Below are 22,096 nucleotides of genomic sequence, written 5' to 3' on the forward strand. Positions count from 1 at the left end.
CAAATATTTAAGTCAAATGTGGTCAATGTGGCGCTCGAAAATTTACGCGCATATAAAGTTTAGCACGTGTTGTGTTTTCAATATTCTACAGCGAAAGGATTTATTTTATTAAATATTGCATAATATTTCATTTCGTTAAGTTAATCATTCCTCACGTCATTGTGAATTATATAGAAACCGACAAGATGTAATAATATCTAAGGGAAATGTCTAAAGAAGGTTATAGTGCCGAAAAAAAAGAAACTGAGAATAAAGTGGTTTTAGAAAGATTGCAATCGTATTTAAAAGATAAACGGAGCAGTGAATCCACCGAGTCCTGTGTAGTGTATAGTAAACCAAGCACTAGCTTTGAACAGAATCCACTCAGCATTCCTGCCATAGAAGATAGCAGTAACGTCCTTCGCGAAGTTTTAAACCATAAAAAAGCTGAGCTGCTGCGGCAACCAGAAGTTATTGCTTTTCTTAAGACTATATCATCTGACTTAAAAAAGTGATTTATATAATAAGTATTTAAAATTGATCACGATGGCAGTCGCAGCCCGAAAATCTGCAGCATCTTTGATGCGAAAAACATTAGACCGCCAAGCTGCTTTGACACTTACGAAACTTAGTTTTAAGAAGAACCAAATCCGAAATGTGATTATAGATTATATACAAAACGGGAAAACTGGGCCCTTCAATGAGGTTTTACAAATTCTAAAGGATGGTCAGAATATGACTGATAATAACTTTAGGGTGTTATTTGAAGACTGCCTCTCGTGTATAGTGTATTTGGAGCGAGATTTAAAACTTTTCATAGATATTCTATGTAATATAGAATGGGCAAATCGAGATCCTGAACTTGTTGAAGTATTTACCAGATTTATACTAAGCTTAGTTACTGCCCACACCTATCATTGTCCTCAAGTGATGGCATCATTAGTTAAATTGTTCAAAGGTACAATATCCATTGTTTATTACCTTTACCATATGTCCCTAGGTCCTCCCACCTCCTTCCGTCCCTTTTCCTTAATATTATTTTAAATAAAATCATAATATTATGGTTTGTTCTATTATGATAAATTTTCAAAGAACTAAGAATGTTTGATTATTGCATAATTTTAATTAAGTTTTTCTTTTTTAGCTGAATGTGGTAATTGGGAAGATAGTCCACCACAAGAACTGATATTGAGATGGTCGAACATACACACATTGATTGCACAAATTGTGGCTGTCATGCCTATGTAAGTATGGATATAATAATATTATGCAATAATTTATAAGTTTATTGAATTATATAATTCTATCAATAAATTATAAAATAGTCAATTCAAAATGAAAATCATATCAGATTATTATATTTGCAAATATGTCATATTGTCATATGCTGTTTATACATTGAAATAAAATCTATCAAGTCTTGGTATGTTACTAGGTCTATGTTTTACTTAGGTAAACCTTGAAACAAAATAACGGTCCGTTCACACATGGGAGTCCGTTTTACTTGTACGTTTTTAACGGATAAGTACGTCATAAATGTATGTTCTGTTCACACATAGGCACCATATAACGTTCAACGGATCCGTCATTACTGGATCTGATGGGTGAATAGAAATCTCTCGCAGTATAGCGCCGTTATTCTACAAATCAATGTTTTTAATAATTATTACACACAATGCACACGCGCGTTCTTTTTGAATGTACAATAGAAAATGTGAGTCAAAACCTGTCGCATCACTCCCCCTTCTACACCCCGCACACACCGCTCTTCACGCACACAGGACCTATCCGTTAAAATTCTATGTATCTATATATTTTTACTGTTCCGTCGTCCAGTATTCGATGACAAAACGGAATGTAATTTTTTTACGGAACGATATTTTTTACTGTATACAGTATACTGTGCCATGTGTGATGACGCTCATACAACTACATACGCCATCGACGAAAAAAAAACGTACACGATAAAACGGAACAGTAAAACGGAGACAAGTGTGAACCGGCCGTAAGGCTTATTAGTAAAAATATTGACACATTCTAACAGAATTGAAGAACTAAATTAAAACAAGAATGTATTTTTCAGGACCAGCACTGTTCTAATGCAAATAATAATAGAAAATTTCCCATACTATAAATTTGGGTGTGTTGTCAACAGAGTATACATACATAACTTAATCTGGATTAGCAAATACATACCGTCATTAACAGAACAGATTATGACTACTATTGTTCAAAGGTAAGTGAATATAATTCATAATTGATACTTATTCCTTTATTCATTGTGCTATGGTAAGTGATGAAGTGCAATTTATCAGTAAATATGGTAAACCTGCATTTAATATAGTTGAATCATCAAAAGATATTCAACTGTTTATGACTAAACTGCAGGAATGCAATTTCTTTTACCTACTATGTTTGGTAAATATTGAATTTATGTTTTTGTGTATTTCTGCATATTATGTCGTGGTCATATCGTAGATTTGCTCAGTTCATGAAATGGCCAACATAGTTTGATCAGATCGTTAAATCGTCAACGTTTCACGATTTGGTCATCGACATTTGGCCAGATCGTATAAAATATCTTAGAGAGTCCATAAAACATTAAAAAATTCAGAATATTTTAAGACCTTGTTTATTGTCATGTAAGTAAGTGCCGCGGTAGCGCCGGCGAATACCAGAAGCGCATGGTTTTTTCAATAGAAAACAGTTAGGTTAGGTTAGACTTTAAAAAACAACGCGAACGCGAAGCGAATCGCTTTTTAAAAAAGAAACAAAAATGGTCGCATTTCGTGAAATGGCCATCCACGTTTGGCCAGATCGACGATCTGGCCAAATGTGGATGACCAAATCGTGAAACGTTGACGATTTAACGATCTGGCCAAACTAAATTGGCCATTTCATGAAATGAGCAAATCTACGATATGACCACGACATATACACAAAAGCACATAGTATATGATTTCTGACTGATGAATAACGCTAAGAAAATCAACTGTATATTACTTTTAAAGCTTCATATTCATAGTAAACATTTGCAGAGCAACAAACAGTTGATCAACAAATTTGCTGAAGACCTTGTTAAAATGATGACGCTCCTTGGGCAGAACATTTCAACATTCATTAATAACTCTGCAATATGCAGTGTTGTCAGCATGTTGACAGTAACTCCAAGACATATTGATACAACTTTGTTGCTCAATCTTTTAAATAAAATAAATGCTTATTAAATTGAGCATTCATTTTACAATATCTAAACTACTTGAGAGGTTACTACTTGAAAAATATAAACATTTGAAATATTATCTGTATTGTATTGTTTATAAAAATACACAATATGTGGACACTGCTTGACTTTTTTGTCCACAGACTATACAATTTCTGTAAACAGATACAGAGTAAATTGTAAATGAAAAGACCAGAAATATAGAGTAGAAATAGATTAAATATAAACTATACTAGCGTGTGTTGAAACCTAAAGATGTGTACTGGTTTTAAAGCTGGTTGCATAAGGAAAAGGCATAATGCAGTTTTCAAATTTATTTTATCATGCCACAATACTTCCTAATAAGGAAGTTCCCATGAATACCAGAAAGAAATATGGTGTTTGATCCTAATTATAAACAAAGACCTCTTTTTGGATGAAGCCCCATGGAATTTTCTAGCAGAAGCTCATCCAAAAATGTCTAACGAAAAAGGATAAGGAAAGGCAAGGCATTTGCTTGGTAAGTATTTTTATAAATTTGAGACCAAGAACATACGTCTATACACCTTTTTTCAAAGGTTGGCAACATACTTATGATGCCCATGGTCTTATGGGTGATTGCCACATATAAAAATAGTGTTTTAAAGACAATAAACACACAAATCTTCTTAATTTTAATTAAAGAACTATGAGCCACCATAGCTAAATCATACACAATGCAAGTATTCATGTAACATGAACATGAATTTTTTTGGAAGCGGGACTTCTTTAGGCGTGTTGCAAGTAAAATTTCAAGGCCCCTCATGGCAGGTGCTACCGTCACGTCATGGAGTAAGGCGACGACATTGGTATCTTTGAATCTCGGCAAAGAAGTTTCACTTCTGACATGTGTGCTTGCACACACGCTCTTTTTTTATGGAAACAATGTTAAAGATGTTTAAAAACACCTTAAGTTGCTAGTGCTTCACCATTTAAGTTTTGCAACAATAAAGTTAATTATTTCTTTAAATTTTCTTTTAGATTAATAGAAATGGACGTCATCGTGGCTGGCCGAGCCATGAAGCCGCAAGAGACTATATTTGATATGGAAATTGACGACAAAGATGAGACCAGTGTGACCTTGGATTACGGTATGTTGGAGGTTCTGCGGTGGCTCGAAGATGAAAGAGAAACCTTGCTTCATGTGTTGTGTAATGTGTTTGAGAGGGTCATCCTTCCTACTTATGGTATCAGGTATGTTAGCTATTTTATATGCAAGTAAATAATAGTTCGGTTCTTTATTAATTGTTCTATATGAAAAATGTATGTTTAAACTAGAAAACTATAAAATTTATATATATAATTTATTTATATTTATTTATATTTATATTTATTTATAATTTATATATTTCAACATCTTGTTCAATAAGAGTTCAGACCACCATTAATTAGTAATTTCTTATTTATTGACAAATATTATTATATCAGTCAATTATAATTATTTAAAGAAATTATAATAAAATATTTTTTCATTTTCACTGTTTTAAATATAAAAAGATTCCAAAATTACCAATAACATTATATTTACTTCCAGGCATGTCCAATTCCTCCTACTATACACAATATCAATAAGCCAGCAATGTGCAGATAGAATATTCAACAACCTCTGGACGATAGCGGCTGGGCTCCACGGCTTGGGCCCCGGAGCCCTAACTACACGAAAAACAGCAGCAAGTCACTTAGCAGGGCTTCTAGCTAGATGCGTGAGGGTTCCGAACACGAGGTTAATACACCACTTGAAGACCATGGCGGATTGGTGCCATGGATATATAACTGCGACTCAAGAGACTTCGGTGAACGATAATACGAAGATTCATGGTGCGTTTCACGCTATATGCCATGCTATTTTCTATCTCGTGGCGTTCAAGAATCATCACCTGTTTATGACTAAAGAAAGTAAGTAAAGTGACAATGTTTATCCTTAAAATAAATGAATGTCATAGAAAAAGTTCCAATTACGTTTATAGTTGTGTTATGTTAAAAATGAATTTTCACCTCAAATATATTACAATTCGAATAATATAACCTACTTAAAAAAACACAGTTAAAGTAGCTTTAATTAGTTTAAATTAAGTTTTGTAAGAGTTTCGTTAATAAAAAATTGCAATTTCATTAATTTATTAACGACACAAAACTATAACCATTGAACAATGTTAGTAATTATCATTTCTCTTTCAGGCTACAACTTTGTAGAGTCCCTCAACCTACCACGCCTCGTGACCTGTCCGTTAAACCCACTCCGCACATGTCCCCCACAAGTGACCAGAGCATTCACGTCAGTCACCAGGTCCCACCAGGTTGTCTACTGCCAGGCGATAATTGAGAAGAACACAAGATACTCCCTGCATAGTGCTGTGGTGTTTGACGAATGGTTCCCGTATGACCCTTATACATTGCCTGTGTAAGTTTGTGTTTATTTTATTTCTGTCTTGGCCAGTTTTGTTGTAAAAACGTAACAAATTAACTAAAATTTTCTTGAGGATGTCACTAAAACAAAATAAAAATTGATGCATTGATGAATTGAACATATAGACAGACTTTGTTTTATAGTGTAGGTAGTATGTAATCATGTAGGGCGTAAAAGCTAGCTGTGTTGTATTTAATGAGTGCTTTTCTTAGCATAACAGTGAATTGGAGATTAACATTATAGAATTTTAATGTTAAAACAGATATCAGCCCTTCAATTGTCAACCTCTTAACATTGTTGATTTCTGGTAAACTTATTTACAATATATCAGGTTATCAGGTGGATAGGCCATACAAAATAACAAATCTGCTAGTCTCTTAAAGTGCGAAATTTATCTGCTATGGGACATGAGACTTACCTAATTTACAAACAAAAAGAATGTTCCATGTTATTGTTTATTATCTACCGGTACCATTTTTTATCAATTTGTGTCAACGTTATATCTTATCTTCATTTCATATTATTTTTGTGGCAGACAAGGTTAAGGCCACGCATAAAGTTAAATATCTAAATATAAAGAAAGAAAGCAATAAAAGGCCTCACCAAATAATTTTATTTACATAAAATCTTTTATTATTACAAAAATAGATGTTATAATGTTCATCAATTTTTTTTAATTTTTTGGGTTTATTTCCAGATCTGGTAAAACAATATGGCCGCTCTGCATAGAATATAAAGACTTGAAAGATGGTGACGACGAAAACCAGTATACAAGTTTAAAGAGGAAATTGGAAGCTGAAGACGACGATTATTTAATACCAAGCCCTTCGCAAAGATTAGCAAGTTCGCTATCTAACTGTATATCGCCCGGTTTTAAAACCAGTGAATCTATTTTAATGTAATTTATTGTGTTATGGAGCTGCGTGTTTACTTTATGAGAAATTATTATTGTTATTGAAAATTAGTGTCTTTGTTTTAATTTGACTTTATGAAGCAGGGTCGTATTTATTTATAAAACAGTAAATATTAATTTCTTGAATGAAATTATTATAACAATTAAATAATACCAGCGTAAAAAGTACATGCAGCTCTTAAGTCGTTAAAAAGTCTGATAAATAAAAATTTTGGTTGTTAAGAATAAAATTGTAAATATTTAATCTTTATTCTTAATAATTAACTTTTCAATTTTATATGAATAACAGTATATTAAATTAATACTGAATATGTGTTTATATGAGAAGATATTTATAACCTTTAACTTTATGTTATATGCCTAAATGCTTTTTATCCTATCCTATAATATTGGTACAAATCACTATTTTCCAGTGCTTTTTATTACCAGTAAATTAATATTGTTTCAGTTAATTGAAAAATATGTAGAGGAATAAAACTACATAATTATTAATATAGGTTTTTTATTTCACTCCCATACCTTATTTGTGATAATTTCAATTTTTTGGAACAAGTCTCTATTTTTTAAAATATATTCTTAACTTTCTAACAGTCTTACTAATAAAATGTTACCCATTCGCTATGTAGTGGATTAGTTATTGCAATAACCTGTCTTGTTTTTATGATTGACGTTTCATGTGAACAAGAGCAGGACACAGCAATGGTAGAAAATGGTTGAAATTTATCCATTGTTTAACTTTTTATTAGTAAAGCCGTTAGTGAATATAATTTAATATAGAAGACAAGAATAAATTAAAATGCCTAAATAATCAACTGCTCATGAACAATTACCATAAATAAAAGTTTAAAATTAATTAAGTATTAGTATATTGGGTCCATGGTATTACATAAGGCTGACCATAATTTAATTCTGTATGCGATATTATTTTATATTTTTATTTATAATATAACTGACCAAATACACAAGACAATAATTCCGAAAAAAAAATACAAAACTATAGTTCGCCTTAAAAAATATTTAATACTGATCTTAGTAAAGAAAAATATCTAAGCAGTTACAACATTTGTGCAAGAAGTTACACTTAAAAGTTTAACAAATAATTGAAGCATTGGGTGCAACAAGGGCGTATGTTCTAAAATAGAGTTTCGAGAAAAATGATAATGAAAGTTGTAATGCCTTACATTATTTTAATACTTATAATTTGACTTACATTTACTGTATAATTTCTTAGACCCATGATTTAGCAAAAAGATGAAGGTATTATGATTATTTAGAAAAAATCAGAAATATCATAAAATCAATTTTTTTCAACTTGTGTTATCCGCCCTTGTTGCACCCAACTGGTAAAACAGATAGGACGTTAATTTTGCTATTGATTTTGCGTTGAAAATAAAATAAGAAATGTAAGTTAATGTGTATTTATTACAACCACCGTTCAAATATTCAACTTAATCATTTTTTCTGACTTTCGTGGTTTTAATCAGATTCATCAAAATGGACTTTGGCCGTTTTTCCGAGATTTTTAGTAGCGACAGTAATTTCCTTTCTGCAAATGTTTATCTTTAATCCGTCTATTGTTAAAAAGTATTTCCATTGAAAGTTTCAACTTATCAGGCCCAACATTTTCTCTCAACTTTAACACTTTTTCTAAACACGACATTATGAGGGTATCTTGCTGCGCATTGTCACCTATGTTTCAAAAGTTACAAAAAAATCTTCTCTGTGCATTTTTTTGGAACAACACGTGGTAATATGTTAACAAACTTTTCTAGGTATCTTCCTTCCTTGAGCTGATGTATATTCTTCACCAAAACTTCTCTAACTTTCGGCACGTTTTTTTTTCACATGTTTTCATTCTTCACCTTCTTTCTTCCCCTTTTTTTGAGGGGCTCATGTTCGCTCTGGTCAGCATCTGATCTTAAGTCACTTGAATCACTCGTTTCAATCATTTTTTACACAATAAGTTTTTACAAACTGCAGACAGGTCGTAAAGTGTTCGAATTTAAACGCACTTTTGATATATCTATGCAATAAGGGCGTAGTGCCACCTTTGACATTATTGATTCTCACGCCATCAAAAAGCGGCTGATCTAAACAAGTTTTCGGGATACGAAACTAGATGGCTCTGTGCATTTTTTGATGTAATAACATCAAAACGGACTTTGGGTACCGAACGCCCTTGTTGCTCCCAATGCTTCAATTATAACAAGTACTAAGTTATTTGTTATGATTACAGTACCACACACATTTTGAAGGTACTAAAAAAAAGATTATTTGTGGGTAATGAATACTAATTTTGCAATTTTGACCTTTTAAGATCAACAATATCACAGAGTCCATATCTTTTCATTATAATTATATTTCTTATCTTCAATATTTTTTAATAGCTGTCAATGCTAATACCAAAAACACAAATGAGTATTTGAAAAAATATATATTAATACTGGTAACTTCACGTGCAAAAAATTTCTAATTGAGATTACAATTCTAATGAACACAAGGCTTGTTATTACTTAAAAGTTAAAAAAAGACACAACATTTAACTTACTCTAACTAATCCTAAAAAAAATCTTTAAACTTCTATAAATTAATCCTAAAAAATTCGCTGAATTTTACAAATTTGTTGAATTTAAATTACTGATTGTATATGTAATTTAAAATACATTTAAAGGCGTAAAGTTGCAACATTGGCTAAGTCAAAGTAGCTTTAAAATGTATAAGTACATGTAAAAAAAATATTTTTTTTATCTCTTTTTATGGTATGGATGCCTTCTTTTAAATGATGTTAGGGTTTTATTTGGCTGATGGTTTTTTGACTGATATTGTGTTATGATCGGCGCTTCGTGTGCCGCTAATTTATTAATAACGAAATCATCGCCTGCTTTCATGTTTTCCATCATTTTCAGTTTAGCTTCTATTGACTGTATTACTGTTTTCTTGCTCAGCTTCAACTCCGGTTTCGCTGCTGTTAGCGCTGATATTCCGAGTTCTGGCTTTGGTTTGTCCTCCTCCTGCTGATTATGTTTATTCAATTTTAGGCAATTTACTTCTAATTTACAATTTTGTTCATACTTGTTAAATCACAATCAGGAAATTAGACTATTTGACCTACCGATAGTTAAAAAAAATACAAAAGATCAATAAGTCATTCCTTAATCAATGAAATATCAATATTTATTTTCTCATCATAGTTATTCATTAGTTAACTGTAAAAAAAAACTGTACAAGCAAACTCACCGCTGCATTCTTAGCAAACTTCACGCACATCCGTTTATTGCCCAGCATCTGGCCGTTCAATGAGTTCATTGCTTGTATCGCATCTTGTCTCAACTTGTAGGTAACAAACGCGAAGCCTCTTGGCTGCCCCGCGTTCGGCCCACTGCGGTGGAACAGCATGTCGAACTTCTCGATATTGCCGTACACGCGGACCATTTTCAGTAGTTGATACCGGTAAGTAAAGTGGGTATTGTTTAGTAAAATGTTTACCATTTTATTATATTATACATATATGCTTAATTAATAATTTAATATATTAAATGTTATGATGTATCATAAACTAGCTTTGCCCTGCGGCTTTACCCGCATTGCTCAGTGCTCTGCTCCTGTTGGTCTTTACATGATGATATCTGCAGCCTTTAGCCTTCCTTGACAAATGGGCTATCTGACACCGAAATAATTTTTCAAATCACACCAGTAGTTCCTGAGATGAGCGCATTCAATCAAAAATACAAATAAACTAAATTAAAATGTTTTGAAAATCAAATTTAATTAGAAAGTAATTTTATGTTTTTCCATTTTATTCTACCTGTTTCACCTGATTTTCAAATACTCATTAGACATTACAGTGAAAGCAATTTTTACTTTAATAAATAATTGGCAACTAGTAATTTACAGGAATAAAGATCGTGTTAATTTATATAATTGTATGTAATGTTCAATATATTCACATAGATTTGTATTTATAATCTACTTGCCCTGTGCCCATAACTTTGATAAAAGTTAAGTCTTGTCTTTGTTTTATGTCCTATTTATTTTACAAGCAATATTAAAGCGTTTTCATTCATTCATAAAACATTAGTTGATATCTTGTTAATTAAAACATACTCATTAACTCTGGTGTCCAAATTGCCAATCCAGAGCCTCTTATCACACACATCCATTGGCTTGACAGGATCTAAATGCAGAGGTATCTGTAAGAAAAAGATTCATACTAATTTAAAGTTAAAAAGAATTTAGTAGGGTAAAGGGTCAATTTCATATTTTGCCAATATTATATTATGAATTTGGCATTGTTTATTGTTAAAAAGCTAAATTAGAAAAAATAATATGCTATTCTAGCTCAAGTGTAAACTTGTTAAATTTTTATAATATTAAGTATCGCACAATAGCATAACAATGTAAAAGTAAATATTATTACCGTTGTATTTTCCATTTTTAAGTTTATATGGAGGATTTTTCTCAGAATCTACGAAGTTATCTAGAACAATCGCTGAAGAAATAAGCAGTCATAAATAAATTTGCCTGAATTCCAAACTTTCCATTACATATATTAGATTTATTTTTACGGTTAAACGTTCGTCACGCAAACAACATTTTGTGATTTTAAAACATTTACGTTTAACACGATTCACAAACAAAATTGAATCAATTTTTTATTGTTCAAATGTCAAAATCATCAACGAGACAGCTGTGGAGACAGCCATGATCATAGGACATAGAGTATGTATCTAAGAGCAATTAACCTATAGAGTACTTGTATCGAGCGTATACAATTTACATATATTTGTCTCTCTCTATCTAAAGAAAACGTCGTATGAAAGAATGAGACAGCTATAGACAACAAGCTACGTTTCAACATAGTCATGGCACCTAAGAGCAATTAACCTATAGAGTTCTTATATTAAGACAGAACAAAATACATATTTTCTAATCTACTTACTCTTAGTCAATAACAGCATAAGCCAGATTGAGATAGCGATAGAGTATCTGCACTGTCTTCAAACGTAGCGCGCCGGCAGTCAGTTTGTTTTCCAACCAGCTGGTGGGCTCAGTGCGTCAAGTGTTTTTAACGAAATATTTAGAAAATATAAAGTGTACAGTGTTTCTTTTTATTTGTCAGTGTGCTAAAATAACTATTGCATGTTTAGCAACCGGCTATCACTAGTCGAATGGGAGTTTTGGATAAAAACAATGTAAAAATATCTTTCCATCGGTAAGTGATTTTCAGCAAATTGATAAATATTTATGTTTTAAACCTATTTGAAGGTTTTATCAAGCGCTTTTTTGTAATTTTATGTTGTAACTGTAACATTTACCCACTTTATGGGGTTGTGGAATATAAAATAATGAAATAATTTTTAAAAAACGTCACAATAATATCACGTTTGGCATTTTGTTTACCACCGTAGTGTTGTAACACATCTAGCGTATATTATCGATTTATGACAAAAAATCTATTTCATATTAACGTTGATTTATTTATTTTGTTTCATAAATCAGATTTAAATGTAGTTGTTGTTGCAAATAATAGATGTAAATTTTTTACCGCAGGAAAATAAAACATACCACGTGGTTGTTTTATTTGCCCTATGTGTTTTAGTTTTCGTTTGTTGTTTATTAATTTCTCTTTCAGATTATTAATAAATTCATTTTGTTTTAGATTTCCAGAGCTAAATAAAAAATGGGTATAAAACGTGAGACATGAGTTGATTGGACGCCGCCACAATTTGCAATATTGTGTTCACTGCATTTCGAGCCTACGTGTTATCAAGATGGATACTCTAGAAGAATTGTGCAATCTTACGCTTACGTTTTTTTTTTGTTCCTGTAGATAATAAATACATTTGATTAAAGAGAGTGAATTTTTATTTTGAAATTTTTTACACATAAGTTACCTACTTTAAATGTGTAACTATGTGAAAATTAAACGGTTGATTAAATGACAGTTCTCATAGATGAGAAACTACTATTGAAATACATACTTAATATACATGCGTTTTCAAAGAAAAACCCGCATAGTTCCCATTCCTGTTGGATTTACGGGATCAAAAGTAATTTTTCCAAATTTCATTGTAATCGGTTTAGTAGTATTCGCGTGAAAGAGTAACAAACATCCATCCTCACAAACTTTCGATTTATTAGTAGGATGTTAGGAAAATGTTTTCATTAAGACTGTCCTTTTATTAACTTGTTAAAATGCTGCATGATTCCTTCATGCTGACTGTGCCTTTCTCCTCACTCCTTTAACTTTATCATCATTTCCTTCTTTATTTTAAATTACATTTCAAGTTTTAAAATTTCTTTTATAATGTACTAACTTTCCGCCCGCGTTTTTAAAGAAAATCCTGCACAGTTCCCGTTCACGTGGGATTTCCGGGATAAAACCTAACCTATGTGTGTATGTACAAAATTTCATTGTAATCGGTTCCGCAGTGAAAGAGTAACATCCCTTCTCACATAATTTCGCATTTATTATATACGTAGGATTAAACAAATAATGTATTCAACTGAAATTAATTATAAGTTTTGTTTTTTTATTATTTATTATTTCACGAAACCGTAAATGCAAAATACATTCACGATTTTATCGATTGAAGCACATCCCATCACTATCACCTTCTATCTATCTAAATACGTACCTATAGTAAAAATGGTGCCATGACTATGTTGAAACGTAGCTTGTTGTCTATAGCTGTCTCATTCTTTCATACGACGTTTTCTTTAGATAGAGAGAAACAAATATATGTAAATTGTATACGCTCGATACAAGTACTCTATAGGTTAATTGCTCTTAGCATGGCACCATTTTTACTATAGGTACGTATTTAGATAGATAGAAGGTGATAGTGATGGGATGTGCTTCAATCGATAAAATCGTGAATGTATTTTGCATTTACGGTTTCGTGAAATAATAAATAATAAAAAAAACAAAACTTATAATTAATTTCAGTTGAATACATTATTTGTTTAATCCTACGTATATAATAAATGCGAAATTATGTGAGAAGGGATGTTACTCTTTCACTGCGGAACCGATTACAATGAAATTTTGTACATACACACATAGGTTAGGTTTTATCCCGGAAATCCCACGTGAACGGGAACTGTGCAGGATTTTCTTTAAAAACGCGGGCGGAAAGTTAGTACATTATAAAAGAAATTTTAAAACTTGAAATGTAATTTAAAATAAAGAAGGAAATGATGATAAAGTTAAAGGAGTGAGGAGAAAGGCACAGTCAGCATGAAGGAATCATGCAGCATTTTAACAAGTTAATAAAAGGACAGTCTTAATGAAAACATTTTCCTAACATCCTACTAATAAATCGAAAGTTTGTGAGGATGGATGTTTGTTACTCGTTCACGCGAATACTACTAAACCGATTACAATGAAATTTGGAAAAATTACTTTTGATCCCGTAAATCCAACAGGAATGGGAACTATGCGGGTTTTTCTTTGAAAACGCATGTATATTAAGTATGTATTTCAATAGTAGTTTCTCATCTATGAGAACTGTCATTTAATCAACCGTTTAATTTTCACATAGTTACACATTTAAAGTAGGTAACTTATGTGTAAAAAATTTCAAAATAAAAATTCACTCTCTTTAATCAAATGTATTTATTATCTACAGGAACAAAAAAAAACGTAAGCGTAAGATTGCACAATTCTTCTAGAGTATCCATCTTGATAACAAGTAGGCTCGAAATGCAGTGAACACAATATTGCAAATTGTGGCGGCGTCCAATCAACTCATGTCTCACGTTTTATACCCATTTTTTATTTAGCTCTGGAAATCTAAAACAAAATGAATTTATTAATAATCTGAAAGAGAAATTAATAAACAACAAACGAAAACCAAAACACATAGTGCAAATAAAACAACCACGTGGTATGTTTTATTTTCCTGCGGTAAAAAAATTACATCTATTATTTGCAACAACAACTACATATAAATCTGATTTATGAAACAAAATAAATAAATCAACGTTAATATGAAATAGATTTTTTGTCATAAATCGATAATATACGCTAGATGTGTTACAACACTACGGTGGTAAACAAAATGCCAAACGTGATATTATTGTGACGTTTTTTAAAAATTATTTCATTATTTTATATTCCACAACCCCATAAAGTGGGTAAATGTTACAGTTACAACATAAAATTACAAAAAAGCGCTTGATAAAACCTTCAAATAGGTTTAAAACATAAATATTTATCAATTTGCTGAAAATCACTTACCGATGGAAAGATATTTTTATATTGTTTTTATCCAAAACTCCCATTCGACTAATGATAGCCGGTTGCTAAACATACAATAGTTATTTTAGCACACTGACAAATAAAAAGAAACACTGTACACTTTATATTTTCTAAATATTTCGTTAAAAACACTTGACGCACTGAGCCCACCAGCTGGTTGGAAAACAAACTGACTGCCGGCGCGCTACGTTTGAAGACAGTGCAGATACTCTATCGCTATCTCAATCTGGCTTATGCTGTTATTGACTAAGAGTAAGTAGATTAGAAAATATGTATTTTGTTCTGTCTTAATATAAGAACTCTATAGGTTAATTGCTCTTAGGTATGTATTATCTTTATTTTTCAAATCTCTATGATACACCTACAGATAATAATATTATACAGGGTGTCCCAAAAAGTAGTGATGAACGGAAGCTGGGAGGTAGAGGACCTAGAGGGCTATCCGAATCACCCCCATGTATGTTATGCGATTTTTCGTATTTTCGGAGTTATGACGTTTTTTTCAATTTTTCACCTATCGCCGAGTACGATGATATTTTCACTCATGGTGACGTCAATTATTGCGCTAAATACTTGATTTTTTATTGTTTGCTAAGCTGAAAGATAGGCCAATTCAGTATGGTAACATTTACTATCGTTAGTGTTTGAATGGAATAAAAAAAAGAATTAAATGCTAAGAAAGATAAAATTATCCAGTATGTTCACAACTTCAAGAGCCCGTAAAAAAATAAAATCACATAAAAAAGTTTTCCGTTTTGCTTTTAAAAACTTGCTCTATCTATCAGGTAGCTACCCTGAAAATTTCATTTTATTATTCAGAAAGCTTCAATCGAAAAATTGAAATCTAAATGTGGTAAGTGCAAAAATTGAATTAACATGATGAATAATAAAAACAAATTAAAACCAATAACAAGGTGTTAAATTACCAGAAATTTTTAAAATGACCCCCCTGTTGCTCAATGCAAGTGCTACATCACCGTAAAAAGTTGTCTTTTAAATTTCTGAATGCCTTTTATCATTTTTTATGGTTTCTTTTGCTACTATGAATTTCCGGGTTATTTCGTCCAAATTGTGGCAGTCTCTCGTCTTTGTAGTATCCCCACGGAAAAAATCAATAGGGTTTATGTCCGTGGACCGTGGAGGCCAGGTTAAAGGGCAAAGATACCCTGAAAGATGGATTGGTCGTTGCAGCCTGCGCATGCGCCGGTGACGCCTGCCTTAAAGCCTGGCCTCCACGGTCCCTCGACCTAAACCCCATTGATTTGTTTCAATGGTGATACTAAGAAGACCTCGGCTACTTGAGAGAATGCCACAATTTGGACGAAATAACCCGGAAATTCATAGTAGCAGAAGAAACCATTAATGATAAAAGGGCATTCAAACATTTAAAAGACAACTTTTTATGGTGATGTCGCACTTTCATTGAGCAACAGCGGGGTTATTTTAAAAATTTCTGGTAATTAGACACCTATTTATTGGTTTTAATGATCATCACGTTAATTCAATTTTTGCACTTACCACATTTAGATTTCAATTTTTCGATTGAAGCCTTCTGATTTCTGAATAATAAAATGAAATTTTTAGGGTAGCTACGTGATAGATAGAGCAAGTTTTTAAAAGCCAAATGGAAAACTTTTTTATGCTATTTTATTTTTTTATGGGCCCTTGAAGTTGTGAACATACTGGGTAATTTTATCTTTCTTGGCATTTAACTCTTTTTTTTTATTCCATTCGAAGATCTAACGATAGTAAAAGTTACCATACTGAATCGGCCATCTTTCAGCTTAGCACCCAAATAAAAATCAAGCATCTAGCGCAATAATTGACGTCACCATGAGTGAAAATATCATCGTACTCAGTGATAGATGAAAAATTGAAAAAAATGTCATAACTCCGAAAATACGAAAAATCGCATAACATACATGGGGGTGATTCGGATAGCCCTCTAGGTCCTCTACCTCCCAGCTTCCGTTCATCACTACTTTTTGGGACACCCTGTATAGTGCGTAGCCAAGTAGCATGCACGGTAGCATGGAAATATATAAGGGCACTTTTTTTTCAATTGGTACCACCTCTCAAAATATGCTACTGAATATTTTTTTCAGTTTTTTGGGTAATTGTTGGTTTATTAGATTAATAGATTAATTAAATTTTACTAAAAACGCTTTTGAATTTAATTTTAAACCCCGATTTTATATGAAATAGTGAAAAATAGTAACTTAGGCACGTTTTTTGGTCCAGAACGTTACCTAAGAATATTTTGCTTTTGAAATAAAACTAAAGTTAGAATTGGGTTTTTTTGGCATGTAGTAGCTTAATAATAGGCATGACGAAAGATTTTGAAATCCTCTTCCATAATGTGTGTATACGTTTACTATACAAGAAAAACCCTATATTTCGGTAATATACTTAAATTTAACGAAGATAAAAGCCATTTTTCAAAAAATATTTATCAACTGTGCCAAAACAGCTCGGAGGTGTCATGGCGTAAGCGTGACGTCACTCTTTAGTAAATACGTAATTATTTGTATGCATTGCGAAGAAAATTAAAAAAATATTTATTTAATATGTGTTATAGAAACGAATTTCAAAGTTTATAAGTGGTGTGCAGTATTGCAGTGATAATCCACATTAAAATAATGCTCAAAAATGTGTTAGTAATTATTTCAAGCGAGAAAATAATAAGAAATGATTGTATAAAGTTGGTGCGGAGAACCCCGAAACCACGTATTCGTGAATTCGCAATTATATTTCTGTTCTGAGTCGATAAAACATACGTGAAACAATAGAAAATAAATAGAAATGCGTATTCTCAACATATTCATAACAACAAAATACATCTGACGTGAGTTGTTTACTTAAGCGTGACGTCACGCGTGTTTTAGTCAAGATGGCCAAATGCAGAATTTCAATGTTTTATTTTATTGATAATCTCAATAATCTTAGTGTTTTTAAGATTTTTAAGTCACTATATTGAACTTATTTATTATACATTTTCCCTTAAAAACACTAATACGATCATTTATGGATACTGTCGTCATGCCTATTGTCCTGTCTAGCAAATGATCATAAACTCTAGTTAAAAACGAAATAATTACTTATTGTAACTTGTAACAAATTGTCATGACCGTTACTTTTACGAAAATGCAATACTTAACTTTTATTTTATTAATGAAATAACTAGGGGCAAATCTTGAATTTCAATACCAATCAGTACTTGAGAATGCATTTGTTTCGAAATTATATAAAAAAGTATTAAATTTTTTTTCACAAAATAAAGAAAAACTATCAAAACTCTTCAATATTTCAGGGGACAGTCACGTATATCTGACCAATCAGTAACGGTCCTGACATAGTAAAGTTGAGGACATACTGGGACTAATTAAATACACCCGCTTACCTTACTTTTCATCATTTTTATTTGACTTTCATTACATTAGGTATTATTTAAGGCACATGTTTACATGAGATCAAAAATCAACAATTCAGTCTATAATTGTTTTTAAAACGAGCTTAGGTTTTAAAATTTTCACTTAGTATAAAAAGTTGTTCTTAATCCCTCAGCCCCCGGAATCACAGACACAATAGAAAATCTATTGTGTCTAGGCGTCTAAAATCACAATTATAGCACCAAAAATGCTGTTTCATTTAACTTCAAAAAAAAATCAAAATCTTCTTGCGCTTTTGTTTAAGTCGGTCTATATTTTTCTTACGATACTCTTCATATTTTTGGGGATCACTTTTTATTCGTTCCCTATACCGCTTAATTTTTTCGGCAGCGGTATGTGCCATTTTTATAAGTACCTAAAACATAAAATTACAAACAAACAGACGGACAAGAATCGACTTATATAGTTTTTTCTTGGCTTTATAGGTTTATCCCTAGCATAATATGGTGAGTGAACTTTGCACCAGTACAGAAGTACTGGATTGTCATAATAGTTAGAGGCAGCCACCAGAATACTATTACTGGAGCGTCTCATTCTCTCCCAAAAATTTGCGATTCGAGATCTCATTAAAGCCCTGAAATCCGGGACCCTCGTCTCCAAAAACATGCCAGATGCACTACAGAACCTGGGCAGTTTCATGAAGAGTCTGTATGCGTTATTATACTGCACTCTCAATGAAGAAATCGCTTTATTTGTGAAGTTGCACCACAATTGACACGTATACATGCACATGGAATATGTTTTAAATAACAATTTTTTAACGTCAGTAGTGCACCTGGCAAATCTTCGCGCCAGCATGTTGCTCCGGACTGCAAGGGCCCTGCGCTTATATAAAAATAACGAAAGTTCAAAACGGTTTGTGTTCATACTATTAGTTAAAATCAAAAATCTTTTTTTTTTTAATAATTAATTATCTTATTTAAATTAACATACGTAATTTAAAAAAAGTCAAAACAACATCTTCTAAAAATACACTTAGAGACTTAAATCGAGCCACCTAGCAAAATTCGACCATGGCCGTAATTTAAAAAATATAAAGCTTTTACTTAATGTAGTTTTGTAGCTAGCATATTTTTCTCATAGTTGACATGCATTTTGTTATAAATTTAAATTCAGAGCAAAAGCAAATTTATAAACCTCAAGTTACATTTGGCAGGTGGCTAATAAGCAGAGCAATTAAAAATTAAATAGTACTAAAAATTCTCTCAGTGTATCCACATATTTACGCTGTCCTGTTCGTTACTTTTTTTGTCCAGCTAATACGTTACCAGCCATTTGGTAACGAAAAGGACGTAACGGTCGCACATCTTCTCTTAGATTTTTAATCATAAACTGATTATATGTTAAGATAATTGAATATCTTTATTCTATATAAAGCCACAAATAATGTCACCATGTGAAACTATAGACTACAAGCCCGCATAGGAAAAAAATATGGGTCAAATGAACCACCAGGGGACATATCTAGAACGATAGCAGAGCAAAAAATAATAAGATTCATCACTATGCCGTCACTTGTAAGCTGTCCAACTGAGTGCAGATGAGAATTGAAAAGTACAGGTAGACTCGGTAAATTTTGGTCATTTGACCATGTACGGCATTCTTAACCATCGATAGATCCATTAAAAATAATAAGAAACCGCTCAGTGCCGTACAAAAATGGTGGTCCACAAAGTCGGAATTTTTATTTAATTTCCGAGAGTTACCGGGGGTAAATTTGGTCATTTGACCATGTACGGCATCTGTGTCATACTATGCCTATACTGCTTTTAATCCATTATTCCGCAACGCCGTACAAAAATCATGGGGACAAGGGGAAAAAATCGAGAGTTGTAATCCCCTCTCTTTCCCCACTCCAGGGGGTCATTTGACACAACACGAAATAAATTTATTTTTAAAGTATTTTATGCATAGATAATATTTTTTCATGTGCCGTACATTTTCGTTGGTTCAAAGGGGAAAAATCTGAAAAAGAAAAAAATCCATATAACGAAATGTTTGCTTTATATTTTGATAATAAAATATAAATATACATTAATATTAAGAAGCTCGAGGTGGTTAATTATCACCTTGGAAAGTCGGAGTCAGGTGGAATGGACTCCGTTAAATTGATGAACTAATAAAGAAGCTATGAACGAAAAGATGTGAATTATATGCAATCAGCCCATGAATACAGGTAAAGTCACAAGCAAATGCTAGTAATATATACATATTCAAAATGTACAAGTAAAGCGCTTTCAAATGATACCTAACACGGCATATTTATCTTAACTTTATTTTTTTACTCCGTATGTTTTGTCCGCTAGAGGGCGCCACATTAGATTTTGTGAAACCCCATATAGCCTTTAGCTAGCTGGTCGCTGGTTATCCAGTGAACAATTCAGACGCTTCTAATGATATGTCATTTGTCGAATTCTGATAAGTAGTTTAGAAGTTACGAGGGAATAGATGAACATACATACATGACCTGTCAAAATCATAACCCTCCTTTTGCTTTGCCGTAGTTGGGTAAAAATATGTTAATGCCGTACTGTATCAAATGGCCATAAAGCACCCTTAAAATTGTAGATTTCGTCGCTTTCATCAGCCTAAAAGATGTGGTCTGCACAAAAATGTACGGCATCGTTTTTTCCTAATTTATCTATGTTAATACTATTTAAAACAACGAATAAAGTGTAGAAAACTATTATATTTCATTAATCTACGATGTTTAAACTTTTACAAAATTTCTGTTTTTGCATTTCTCTATAACTTTTTTTAGAACGGTTTCTTTTGAACGGCAATACTATACAACAATTGAATTTTACAATATCATGTTAAAAAAAAAGTTCCCGTACAGGGTCAAATGACCTTACAGCTCTTTATATCAAGAATTCGATGAAATTAAGATGATTATTGGTATACATTTAAAAGAACAATTATTTTTTGACGGCATTGCTTTTAATAGTACTTTTGAGTGCTAGATAATGTTTTGGAACTGAAGCCGTACTTAGTCAAATGACCCCCTGGAGTGGGGAAAGAGAGCGGATTGCAACTCTCGATTTTTTCCCCTTATCCCCATGATTTTTGTACGGCGTTGCGGAATAATGGATTAAACGCAGTATAGGCATAGTATGACACAGATGCCGTACATGGTCAAATGACCAAATTTACCCCCGGTAACTCTCGGAAATTAAATAAAAATTCCGACTTTGTGAACCACCATTTTTGTACGGCACTGAGCGGTTTCTTATTATTTTTAATGGATCTATCGATGGTTAAGAATGCCGTACATGGTCAAATGACCAAAATTTACCGAGTCTACCTGTACTTTTCAATTCTCATCTGCACTCAGTTGGACAACTTACAAGTGACGGCATAGTGATGAATCTTATTATTTTTTGCTCTGCTATCGTTCTAGATATGTCCCCTGGTGGTTCATTTGACCCATATTTTTTTCCTATGCGGGCTTGTAGTCTACTACCTTTGTTTTAACATTAACATTACAAAATCTTTCTAAAATCGTGAAACACTTACCGCTCAGTATGAGGTGAAAACTTTGCAAAATGACCGTTACCGCTCACAACACTGTCAAAAATGAACGCTAAAACGGCTGACACTTCAAATGGTTGCTGACATATAATAGAGGATATAAGCTTCTTGCTGACATAGCTCGTGTTCGATTTGGTGTTGCTATTTGTATAAAAAAATTGTGGAAGGTAGAAAAAAAACCGAACGAAATTATTGAGCATTTACGGTAACGGTGCAGGACATGTCCAGTTACCGTAAATGATATATAACAGATACCAAGGGGACACGATTAAAACTAATTTTAAATAATATAATTGTATTAAAATGTATTATG

General features: G+C 32.2%; 2 protein-coding genes and 1 long non-coding RNA gene across 4 annotated transcripts; 1 reads left to right on the forward strand and 2 right to left on the reverse strand.

The window, feature by feature from the left end:
• LOC123690868 (RNA polymerase I-specific transcription initiation factor RRN3) lies at positions 1-7,032 on the forward strand. The gene is made up of 7 exons (XM_045634968.1): positions 1-937; positions 1,124-1,223; positions 2,063-2,215; positions 4,202-4,414; positions 4,755-5,116; positions 5,399-5,621; positions 6,325-7,032. Exons 1-7 carry the CDS (start codon positions 526-528, stop codon positions 6,527-6,529), a joined length of 1,668 nt encoding a protein of 555 aa, XP_045490924.1. The 5' UTR covers positions 1-525; the 3' UTR covers positions 6,530-7,032.
• A 2,229-nt stretch (positions 7,033-9,261) lies between these two features.
• On the reverse strand, positions 9,262-11,184 carry LOC123690874 (probable RNA-binding protein 18). Of its 2 annotated transcripts, none has more exons than XM_045634975.1 (4): positions 10,958-11,184; positions 10,641-10,730; positions 9,778-9,984; positions 9,262-9,551 (listed from the first exon to the last, which is right to left on the reverse strand). In XM_045634975.1, exons 1-4 carry the CDS (start codon positions 10,970-10,972, stop codon positions 9,285-9,287), a joined length of 579 nt encoding a protein of 192 aa, XP_045490931.1. In that variant the 5' UTR covers positions 10,973-11,184; the 3' UTR covers positions 9,262-9,284. The 2 variants fall into 2 exon arrangements, with proteins under 2 accessions (XP_045490931.1, XP_045490930.1); XM_045634974.1 differs by having other exon boundaries at positions 9,262-9,554.
• A 7,015-nt stretch (positions 11,185-18,199) lies between these two features.
• On the reverse strand, positions 18,200-21,851 carry LOC123691462. The gene is made up of 2 exons (XR_006751402.1): positions 21,769-21,851; positions 18,200-18,607 (listed from the first exon to the last, which is right to left on the reverse strand). It is a non-coding gene; the product is annotated as an uncharacterized LOC123691462 (long non-coding RNA).
• Between the last annotated feature and the right edge of the window lie 245 nt (positions 21,852-22,096).

This window comes from Colias croceus, chromosome 4 (assembly GCF_905220415.1).
Source record: "Colias croceus chromosome 4, ilColCroc2.1".
NCBI classification, from domain to species: domain Eukaryota; kingdom Metazoa; phylum Arthropoda; class Insecta; order Lepidoptera; family Pieridae; genus Colias; species Colias croceus.

Excerpts from the sequence above, each read along its gene's own strand:
- LOC123690868 (XM_045634968.1), top strand. The coding sequence starts at position 526 with ATGGCAGTCGCAGCCCGAAAATCTGCAGCATCTTTGATGCGAAAAACA. Across the intron at positions 2,216-4,201 it reads ATGACTACTATTGTTCAAAG|ATTAATAGAAATGGACGTCA; the intron begins GTAAGTGAATAT and ends ATTTTCTTTTAG. Across the intron at positions 5,622-6,324 it reads GACCCTTATACATTGCCTGT|ATCTGGTAAAACAATATGGC; the intron begins GTAAGTTTGTGT and ends GTTTATTTCCAG.
- LOC123690874 (XM_045634974.1), bottom strand. Across the intron at positions 9,985-10,640 it reads ACACCAGAGTTAATGAGTAT|CAACTACTGAAAATGGTCCG; the intron begins GTTTTAATTAAC and ends ACTTACCGGTAT. Across the intron at positions 9,555-9,777 it reads AGTTTGCTAAGAATGCAGCG|CAGGAGGAGGACAAACCAAA; the intron begins GTGAGTTTGCTT and ends AAACATAATCAG.